This window comes from Nanorana parkeri, unplaced genomic scaffold (assembly GCF_000935625.1).
Source record: "Nanorana parkeri isolate BGI_ZX_2015 unplaced genomic scaffold, ASM93562v1 scaffold84, whole genome shotgun sequence".
In the NCBI taxonomy this organism is placed as follows: Eukaryota; Metazoa; Chordata; class Amphibia; order Anura; family Dicroglossidae; genus Nanorana; species Nanorana parkeri.
In genome coordinates this window covers 311,889-323,066 of record NW_017306352.1, presented here as the reverse complement: position 1 = coordinate 323,066, position 11,178 = coordinate 311,889, and the positions used below count along the sequence as shown (strand labels likewise).

The window sequence follows — 11,178 nt, the reverse complement described above, 5'->3', positions numbered from 1 at the left end:
CAGCCTGTGATTTCCACTGACAGCTAGAAATGCAGCTTCAAACAGCTTGGCTTTCATTAGTAACCATGCAGCCGTTTGGCAAATAAAACCAAAAAAAACTTTGCGCTGGGTCCAAACTATACAGCTGGAGCTTGTCAGCTTAGCGATGGGCTCTGCCAATTGCTATTCCTGTCACTTGTTCATTTGGAATAATCTGCTACTTTGAAGAAAGTTGAACCGGTGACAGTTAATCAGGGTAAGCTTTCAGCACAGATCCCATAGACTGACGGGCATTGCTTTTCTTTTTTTCTGGTTTTGATACAGATTGATCCAACCAGTGGAGGTGAACCCTCCTCTCAGATGAGGACGGAGGGGGTCAGTGTTTTTTATTTGGCTGGATCTCAAGTGTCAATATCATTCTTGTAGGATACCTAATCCTAGCTTCCCTACAGAATGAATGGCAGGTCTGATCATCTCCAGAGCTTATTTGGGGGTCTCAACTCACAGGTTGCATACCCCACATCTAGACAGCAGCTTAGTAGAATGAAGGACAGGTCTGATCATCTCAAAAGCTTATTTGGGGGTCTCCACTCACAGGTTGCATACCCCACATCTAGACAGCTTCTCAGTAGAATGAATGGAAGGTCTGATCTTCTCAAGAGCTTATTTGGGGGTCTCAACTCACAGGTTGCATACCCCACATCTGGACAGCAGCTCAGTATAATGAATGGCAGGTCTGATCATCTCCAGAGCTTATTTGGGGGTCTCATCCCACATCTACGCAGCTTCTCAGTTGACTAACACATTTGGTCATCTTGAGAGCTTTTATGGGTTCTCGACCCAAAGGTTGCATACCTTCTATCTAGACAGCTTCCCAATCTAGTGAATGGCACGTCTGACCATCTCAAGAGCTTGTTTGGGGGGGTCTTAACTCAGATTGCATGCCCCAAATCTAGAAAGCTTCTCAGTAGAATGAATAGCATGTCTGGTCATCTCAATAGCTTTTATGGGGTTTTGTCCCACAGGTTGCATACCCCACATCTAGACAGCTTCCCAATAGAATGAATGGCACATCTCGCCATCTTGAAAGCTTGTTTGGGGACTTGACTTTTAGGTTGCATACCCCACATCTAGACAGCTTCCCAGTAGAATGTATGGCATGTTTGAGCATCTCGAGAGCTTGTTCGAGGGTCTTGACCCAGAGGTTGCATACCCCACATCCAGACAGCTTTCCAGTAGATTGAATGACACATTTGACCATCTTGAGAGCTTGTTTGGGGGGTGTCTATCCACAGGTTGCAAACCCCTCATTGCTTGTCAACTCATCAAATCCCCTTGATTAGGGTTCCCGGGTCTGCCTAGTATAAAATGTTACTGGAATGAAGGCTATCACCCATGATGTTATGTGACAGTCGCTAATCACTGAAACAAAAGGCTAATTCTCCCCCACCAGACCATTGTGGCAGTGACCTTTTGTATTTTCTATCCCCACTCCAAACAAGCCAGACTCTTTTATTATTTTGCTATCAGCTTGTCAAAGGCTGCAGAGTGGTCGTGCCATTGTTTCCCTGAGATTGTCACAGCAGTTGTTCTCGTCTGCCCATGTAGTCATGTTTACTTTTTTTTTAACCAAATGAATTAAGAGATCAAATGTCTGTTTGTTTGTGAGCTGAGCACTAAAGTGTTACAACCTTCACATTCCTGGTTAATTGTATTCACCCCCCCCTCTCCTCCTCCTCTGCCATCAAAGAGGCAGATCTTCTTGTGTGTGATTGAAATTGATCTCAGTAGCTTCCTTCAGGCATTTTAGATCCTGGCACGGAGCCAGCTCCTCTTCCCAGAAAGCCTGCAGAGACATTTAAACTATCACAGGGCCCATCTCCTGGTCTCTGTGCTGATTTGCATAATGGAGACTTTAAAGTAGCTAGATTATTAAAGTTTAACAACATCACAATCAATTGTTGCCCCCCTCAGCCCCACCGCCTCGTTTTCGGGATCAATAAAATGCATTTTCTCATCTGAACAGCGAAGCAATTGTCTAATTATAGCAAAATGTAATCATTGATTTGTACAGTTTTTTGTTTTTTTCTTTTTGTGTTTTGCAACGTGCTGCTTAATTTGAATTACACAAGAGGATAATACAATAGTGCAGTAGAAATGTTCGGCTGGGATCCCTCCTGGGGCAGTCTGCTAGCTGGGGAAATATGTGTGGCATTTTGATGGCTTGTGTCTGCAGGCCAAAGGGCCCATGTGAGCACCCAGGTCCTTGCAAAAATAAGCGCCTGACATTTTACAGCACCTACAGAGAGCAACTGTTGGAACAGCCGAGGCCATCACCCGCTGTATGTAGTGTACACGGTCTTGTGTCAAAAAGATCAGAATGCTCAGTAACAATATATATAATAAATCTGAAAGTAGGATTGACCAAGAGTGATCTGCTTTTACCAGTTGGCTCCCAGTCAGCTTTTTAGAAGGAAGTCTTTTTTTTTTTTTCTGGCTGAGCATGAAAGGAATGCAGATGACTCATCCAGTTGTACTATTGGCTAGCAGATCAAATTCTTGTCCATTGTACAATTTTCAGAAGTCTCTAAAAAGAATTGTGGATTCTAATCATTCATTTATAATTAGTCGATATCTCTAGTGTCTGTCACGTCTTTTGCTTCCTCATTTCTTTTGCAACTCTCCGAGCTTCTGCAATTTTGTTTCTCTTGTGATTCTGGCTGTTCTGCAAATTTGGCTGTTTTAGAGAAATAATACTTGGGTTTCTGGGAGGAAATAGCTGGCGTCCATTACGGCCAGATAAGTCGTTGCCTATTCATAGCCGGAGCGTATGAGCGACTTTGTGGCCTATGTTAATGAGGCGAGGAGCAGTGCGCAAAGTGCAGTGTCAGCAGCCAATCGGCAGTCTGGTTTCCTCAGTCTGGTTACATTGGGGGATATCTGATGGTTGGTGTTGGTTTTCTGAGTTCTTTGCAGTACGCCGGGTTTCTGTGCTATTCTTGCTTGACTGTCATGCACTTCAAATGTCAGCTTAACCACCTTGTGTTTCTCAGCTCAGCAGATGAATGAATCTGATTAGAGGCAATGAGCAAAAGCTCTGATTGTGCTTCGGGCCTGTCGCTGCATGTTGCTTGAAGTGTACAATATTCATAGTGATATGAAAATTAGCGTTGTTGCACATTGCAACCCAAGCCATCATGTCTCCTTTAGCGAGAAAATGACCAGAACCTTGGTTGTTATGGGCTACAGGTTCATTCTTGCTCCTTGTTTTATACATCAGCCCCATTATCTGCAACATCAAGGGGTTGTAGCCTGCCCAGGTCTCGTGGAATCTGGTTGCCATGAGCAGCCCCTCCCAGGTTTGCTGCAGTTTTTATAAACCTTTTGCTGTTACTGCTTAAATTCACATCTCCTCTTGCTTTGTTTTACAGACGTGCTTGGAACTTGAACGCTACCTACAAAATGAACCTTGCTATGTTTCGGCCTCTGAGTTTAAGTTCGATCGGGAAGAGGATCTTTGGACCAAATTTATCCTGGCATGTGAAAAAAAAGAGGACCCGGACCCCCAGATTCACTGCATCAAAACCGAGGACATCTCTGACAGCCAGAACTTAGAGACAACTAGCCTGAACTCTGACATCAGTAGCGACTTGTCGGACAGCTCTGAAGAACTTTCCCCGACTACCAAATTTACCTCAGATCCGATCTGCGACGTGGTGATTAAAACTGAACCGTTTAGCTCTTCGGTCACCTCCACCCCTCCTTCGTCCCCTGAGCAAGGCAAGGAGTCCCCCACTCATTTGTGGAATGCTATCACCGGAGAGCCCCATTCCCCTGGGAAAGTGCGCTCTGGGTGCTTTGGAAAGACTCTTGAACAGGGTAGTCCAATCAGCGGAGAGACCACGCCGGACGGCAAGAAACGCATCCACAAGTGTACTTTTAATGGCTGCAAGAAAGTTTACACCAAGAGCTCGCATCTGAAAGCACATCAGCGTACCCATACAGGTCAGTGCTTGTTCAGTGATTGGGAAATAAAAGGGGCTTGAATCCCTTGCTGTCATGCCATTGCACAACCACAGGGTGGAAACACAAAGTCCATCAGTGATGTCATGGTAAATCCTTCTCTAGGGGAAAGTCCTTCCTCATTCCTTCCTGCTGTGAGGCTGGAGCTTAGACTACAGAGAGTGCGTCCAGGAAAAAGGAATCGCATAATGCTTGCCCAGCATGAGCTTCCTAAATATCCATTGTCTTTCCTTAACTTGTGTCCACCGGAAAATAGTAATGAATGAGCACAAACAGAAAAAGCAGGACATCTCTCTCCAACACGTGTGTCATCTAACACTGTCCCGTGCAGTGGATGGTTAGTTTGTTGGTACGATGAGAACCAGTATTTGCCCGTCCTAATTTTTATAATTTTTATTACTTTTGCAACATTTTACATGCAGATATCAAAAGTGTTCCAATGTGCTGGAAGATTTCTGCTCAACATTATACAGTTTTCATCATTCAGATAAGGGTTGTCTATGGTTGTTTATTGCCCATATTACCTGGAAATGACCCCTCCTGCTTTTAGGTCCATTGACAAATGTAAATTAAAATGGTATTGTTTGGGGCAAGACATGCATTTACATTGCTAACATCCATTTGTATATCTGTATTGTGTACAGACTGTCCTATAAGCTAGGGTGACACAGGAGCCAAATAGTCAAATCCAGTAGCCAGGTACCATACACTTCCATTAACATAAACGTGAATGAGCATAAAAACTTCAGTCTCTGCATTTGCCTTCCTTTTTAAAGCAATGTACCCTGGGTTTTCTCCAAACTATAAGTGTAAGGCTGGCCATATACTTGTATGCTCGAATTCTCCATCCAGGCTTAAGAGGGTGAATGGACGAATCTTCCCTGCCGGACTGTTGTATTCTAACAGCTGGCACCGACAACTGCTAGAATAGCAGATCAGTGACTGCAGCTGCGGTCACTGTTAAGCTGGCACTTTTCGGCCCAGCTCCTTCAACACAGGTCAATCTTTCAATCACATTTTTTGAGCAGAGCGGTGCTGACAGGGCCACACACAGCTACCGTTTTGTCAGCAGGATTCGGCCCAACGTCGAGCAGTGTATGGTGATTCTTATCCTTGCGATCGGCCATTTTGTGTGACAAAAAAACTAATCTAATTGCATGCTATTGGCAGTTGCAATTTGTGTTTCGGAAGTGGTATTAGTCCAATATGGAAATCAACTGTATCTTTGTATCTTGTTTGTGTATCACTCGGCCGTAGATCCTCAAATCATGTCTGAATTAGTGCTGATACTGTCCTTCCTTCTGGAGGGTGGTTACTTTTGCTCCCTATAGTCCCTGTGTGTGTTGTAAAGTAGTCACCGCTCCACGCTCGCTCCCGTGATAGACAACAATCTCAATACAAATTAGTAAACTAAACGTGAGATTGTAGTCCATCACAGGAGTGAGCTTAGAGCGGTGGCTACTTTTCAAGACACAGGGACCATGGTGAACAAAAGTAGCGACCCTCCAGAAGGAAGGACAGTGTCGGCACCAACCAGATGGTGATTTGAGGATCTAGAGCCAAGTGATCCACAAATGAGATACATTTTTGTTAATAGTTATGATACTTAAATGCTTTTTGAAGATATATTGCAAATGGTTACAAGTACTTTGAAGCAGCCCAATTAGTAGACATGGATTTTCTTGACCTTTCCTGACTTTTCATTCCTGTACTAGGTGGGGAGTACACAGCAGCCCAGCACATTGTGTACCGTATGAATCAACATATTTATGTACTGGCACCGCTGTGTATAAGCTGTAACAAATGAAGTTATTAAAAATAGAGCTATATTGGCCAAAAACCTGCAAATGCCAGACTTGCTGGATGTCCCGGCCTTAAACCAAGCATGAGTCTGCTAAAACTGTTTGCTTAAATTAATCCGTTAAAACCGCAAAATAAGAAACCCGTTCATGGAAACCTGTGCAGAGAAGTATTTGACTGCCATTGCTGACCTCCTTCTGAAAATGCCAGTTGCCTAGCTTTCCCTGATTTCAGTCCCTGAGACTGTGACCTGAAACAAGCATGCAGCAAGAAAGATGTCGGGTACCCTGACATGCCTGCTTGTTCCTGGTCAGTGATTCTAAGTTATTGAATCAACATTGGAGCCGGGCAGCTAGGTTTTTGAGAAGTAAGGCAATGGTGGCCTCCATAGTTGCCAGATTAGAGATCTGTTCCTGAGCTTGTATTGCTTACAGTCTTATATTCAAGTCATTAAATCTATCTTGCTGGCATTGCTGCAGTCACAGGCAGAGGGTGAAGAGGAAGCCGCAAGGGAAGTAAACTGACTGTGAAAGATGTCATCGTGAATAGCATCAATTCTTTTAAAGCTGAACTGAACTTTTTTGCTTAAATCTGCTAAATGCTTACCAGTTACAGTTAAAGGTGTGCAATGTCTTGCGTTGGAAAACGGCCACAGCCTGGGTAACCAAGCTTATCTTGTGGAAGCAAAGGTCTAACGCACCCCCTGCTGAGTCAGAGCTAAAGCTCTCCAATCAGCAGGGAGAATGGGTTTTGCTGATTGCAAAGCTATAGGTCTGACTTGGTAGGGAGGGTGTCAGACCTCCTTCAGAGAGTGCGCTGCTTCCACACAGGAAAAGGCCAGGGCAGCTTTCTGAACAAAACAAACTGTCAGACTTGAAACACATTCAGCTCTATTCACAAACCCATCAGGTTAAGGATCCTTATTTTTAAAGAAAAAGTGACAGTTATTTCCTAGTGAAGCTGATGAGATTTAAAAATGGCATTTGCATGGTTCGAAGAAAGATCCTTCTCCTTCCGTAAGGCCCTGTTCACATTGAGCGATTTATCGCGCGATTTTTGCAGCGATATCGCTCATATTTCCACGCGATATCGCTCTATTTAGCTTCACCAATACATTTCAATGTAGCTGTTCACATCTCGTCGCTCAATATCGCTTGTAGCTCGTCGCTGGTAGCTTGTCGCTCCTACATGACCCTTTTTTCGAGCGATTTTGAGCGACATTGCTCCTGATTGCATACAGCCCAATAGGAAAAACTTGCGCGACACGTCGCTCAATATCACTCGTCGCGCAATATCGCTCAAAGTCGCATGATTTTCATGTCGCTCAGTGTGAATAGGGCCTTAAAGCTTTGTGAATGGAGCCGATTTTGTTTTGATGCTTTCAGAATGAGTTTAGCTGATTTAAACTCCAAGTTTAGTTGTGCTTTTTTTAGGGTGTTGCCATTCTTCTGCCATGCCGCTGATTGTCAGGTTAAATCACAAGGCAAAATAAGGTCCTCGGCCTGTCGCCACCCAATTACACAAAATGCATTTTTAGTTTCTCACAGTGAGCAATGGCTCATTCGTTTTACTTTCCCCGGACCTAGGAGATTTGCAAGTTTGACTTTTTGATGAGCAAGCTGAGGATAACAAATGTTTGTTTCATTGTGATCTGTTTAGTGTGTGTGCCTAATGGAATTACTCGGATTACACAATGTGAACTATACACGGCCCCATTTACAAAGAAAGAGAACTAACCATTTGGGTGCCAGTGGCTGTGCAGATCTACAAATGCATACATTCTGATTAGATTGTTCTAACTAAGCAGATTTATGTTTTTCCCTTTTATGGTTTGCCAGTTGTAATTACTGATAATTAAACCAGATTGTTTTTTGTGTTTTTTGCAGGAGAGAAGCCTTACAGATGTTCATGGGAGGGCTGTACGTGGCGCTTTGCACGAAGTGACGAACTGACCAGACACTTCCGAAAACACACCGGTGCTAAGCCATTTAAGTGCACACATTGTGACAGGTGAGATAGGGAGCAGTCCATATCTTGTACTTTTTCCATTTCCTGTTTTCTGTAGGTCCTTCCTTGTTTTGCAGATTTGACTGATATGCACATGACATTGTCACTCGTACAGAACAAAATGGCTGCTGGAGTTGCCTAATGTGAACCAGTCCCGGCCTAAAATGTTTTAAGTGCAGGCACCACGTACTGGTGTTAGTCTATAGTCCAGTCACTAAAGATCTAAGGCTCAGATTTGACTGCCAAAGTTGAGGTTCAAGCCATGATCCTCTTGCTGTAATATTGCTTGACTTTTAGGCGTTCTTGTATGAATGTTATGGGTCTTCCTATCAGAACGTTCGACACACCATTGTGCACAAAGTTCCTCTTGCTTTCCTTATACTTCAGCCTTGTCTGTCCCACTGCATATCTCCTCCTTTTTGGAGTGGAGCTGAATCCCTGAACACCAGTAAAAAAGTCAAGCAAAGTATTATGATGTGCCAGAGGTGCGACGGCAAATACAAATCTGTCTTTTTATTGTTAAGCCACACCTGTGTCCTGCACACACTGTCTTGGCATATGCAAAAAGATGTACCGTCAGGTTCTTGGTCCTTTCCACATGTGCCGGATAGCAGCAATGGTCGAATAAAGAAACCTGAAATATGTCGATAACCTGATATGCAAGGCTATTACAAAATGTCTGGTAGCCATAGCAACCTCATTACAATTGTCATATTGTAGTACAGGTTGGAAAATTAAAGCTGAAGTCTCGTAGTTTCCATGATCAGCTTGGTCAGTTCTAGAATCTAGTTTCTATTATTCTCTGTTTGCTACAGTTGCCATGCAAATGACACATTTCAGATGCTGGCTTCCAGAAAATAACAAACTGCCTGCTACTGTGCGCAGCAATTTACACATCTCTCTTTTGCCTTGTTTTCACAAGGCCGTGTCTTCAGCTTTCAAGATTTGGATGCTTGCAGACTGGCCATTTGTCATGCTTGGCCATGTCTGTAGCATCCAAACATTTAGTGCTTCTAGAAAACATGAAGGATGATACAATGTCTGTGCACATTGTCAGCAAGTCATTGTAAAAGATGGGGGTTTTTTTCTCATTCAAGTACTTCAGTGCCTGTATGTGTAACATGTTGGCTCTGATTTATCTTCATCTTTGGCATCATAGAGGGTCCATCTGTGAACAATCCTTGAGGGGGGAGGGGGCAGGACAGCTGAGAGGATTGTAGTTTTCTGTGCATAGACAGATCTGTCGAACTTTAACTGACCTTCAATGGATTGGGAGATGTGCTGCACAATCTATTTTTTATTATTTATTTATTTTTTACCTTTTGAATCCCATCTGGACAGTGAAAGGGAAGGCCGCCATTTAAAGTTGACATAAAGCTATTTCTGCACAGGCAACTTTTAGTAGCGCAGCCAAAATCGATTGATCACTACAAATCACTACAGATCAATCAGATGCTACTGCAGTTGAGCTATAAATTGCCTTTTGATTGTATGTGTGTGTGTGTATATATATTTCTTTCTTTAAAGGCCCATTCACACTGAATCCATTGCGTTGTATTTTTCATCTGAAAAATTAATGGATGGTGAATGGAGCTAGTTCACACCACTCCACTCTGTTCCGTTACATTGGGTTACGTTGCACTGGAAAAAAAAGCCCAACGGATCCAGTGTGAACTTGCCCCATTTACACCCATTATTTTTTTTGTGCCCTTCCATTAGCATCCGTCGGAAGGAAATCAGAAGGTTCAATTGCAAGTCAACAGCCCCTCCGTTGTCTTACGGTTTTCCTTTCTGATTTTGGTGTGAATGCACCCTAATGCTTGAACAACCTTCTGTAGTATAAATCTGCTTATAAACCAGTTCTGAAAATGTTGTGCTTTATTTTTTTACAGATGTTTCTCCAGATCAGACCATCTGGCTCTGCACATGAAGCGACACATATGAATGAATGAATGCAGAAGTCACGTGATTTAGAGCGACTTCAAGGTTCAATTGCCTTGTGCGAGGGATGCGAGTTCCAGCCAAAGCATGCCAGTTTGCACCCTAACCAGTTGCCTTCAAGACCTCACTTTCTCCAAGAGGCTTTGCAGGGCTTATCAATCGTGTGAGATGCGGCAGAGCCACCATACAGTGCTACTTCTGGAGCTGACTGGGCCTGTGCACCATTGGTGCTTTATCTTCTGAGTGGCTTGTCTAAGCCGTTGCCGTGAGCATGTGCACTGAGAATGTTAATGACTGGGTGACTGAATGGTGACCAGGAGCCAATGTCTGAATGAGGAAGATCTTTTTTGTTTTTTTTGTTATGGTTGAGTTCCGTTGTGAGGGATTAGCAAAAAAAAATGAAAAAATTCCCAGCCTGTATAAGCAGATGATCCCTTTCCTGTGTGAGAGGTGCTTTTGTTGTCTGGTGCAGCTATTAAACGTGCAATGTGTCAAGTAGCTTGTTTTGCTACAACGATCGTTTGTAATCCATTGTATAAGCTGTGTATCTACCAATTATAACACAACTATAACTTCATTATAATAGAAAAAAAAAGGTATTGCATGGATCGGGGGAAATGTGTACGCTTCTCCATTCTTTAATCAGGACTGCAGTTATGATTCCAGTTGAGAGCAGCTAAATACAATTGGTCTGTTGTTACATTACTTATGTATAGAATTGAAAAAAAAAAATAAAATGGAAAAAAAAATTAATAAAAAAAGGAAAAAGAAGTGGGAAAAACCACTATAGCTTATACTGATTTTTCTCATGCAGCTAATTTTTCTATTATTTATGCCTTGAGGACTAATTTCCGGTTTTCTAGCTGTTAACGCACTGTTGACCTTAAAAATGGTGCCTTATGCAAGTGGCCTTCTCCTATAATGGGCAGGGGTCTGATACAGGGGTTTAAGTGATGTAAGCTTACTTAAGGCTCTGTTGTCACCCTAGAGTGTAGTTTGTTTGTTTTTTTTCTTTTTTTTTTTTTTTTTTACTTTTTTAAATTTTGTTTTTTACCACAATGCTTGGGCCTGTGCAATACAGTACTGAAAGCGGAATAGTGAAGCACTGACAGCCAATCGGATACAGCGGGCCTTATGTATAGAACTGGAAGGAAAGAATGTGGAGGTGCCATCACTAAAATGACAGCTGGAATCTCGTTATAGACAGGACCTCTGTTTTTGTTTTTTCTTTCTGCTAGATTTATAGAAAAGGCTTGGTATTATCTGCCCCAATACCGCTACATTTGATTGGCCTGTACTGCTGGTGCCCACATTGTTCCTTTCAGCACAGTATTCATGGACCCTTGCTCTGCTAAAAATAAAAAAAAACTTGCACACATCAAAACAATCGAGCACAGCTTGGAAAAAAATGTTACAGTTTTGGCTCTT

The 11,178-nt window shown here is 42.9% G+C and overlaps 1 protein-coding gene across 2 annotated transcripts in view; it reads left to right on the top strand.

The window, feature by feature from the left end:
* Positions 1-10,149, top strand: part of KLF6 (Kruppel like factor 6) — a 10,345-nt gene extending 196 nt beyond the window's left edge. The window contains exons 2-4 of one of the 2 annotated variants that reach the window (XM_018552330.1): positions 3,411-3,858; positions 7,689-7,812; positions 9,702-10,149. In XM_018552330.1, coding sequence (XP_018407832.1) covers positions 3,411-3,858; positions 7,689-7,812; positions 9,702-9,753 — 624 coding nt within the window. In that variant the 3' untranslated portion in view covers positions 9,754-10,149. Of the gene's footprint in view, positions 1-3,410; positions 3,985-7,688; positions 7,813-9,701 lie in introns of both variants that reach the window. The other variant, XM_018552329.1, reaches the window with a different exon arrangement.
* Positions 10,150-11,178: the final 1,029 nt, after the last annotated feature.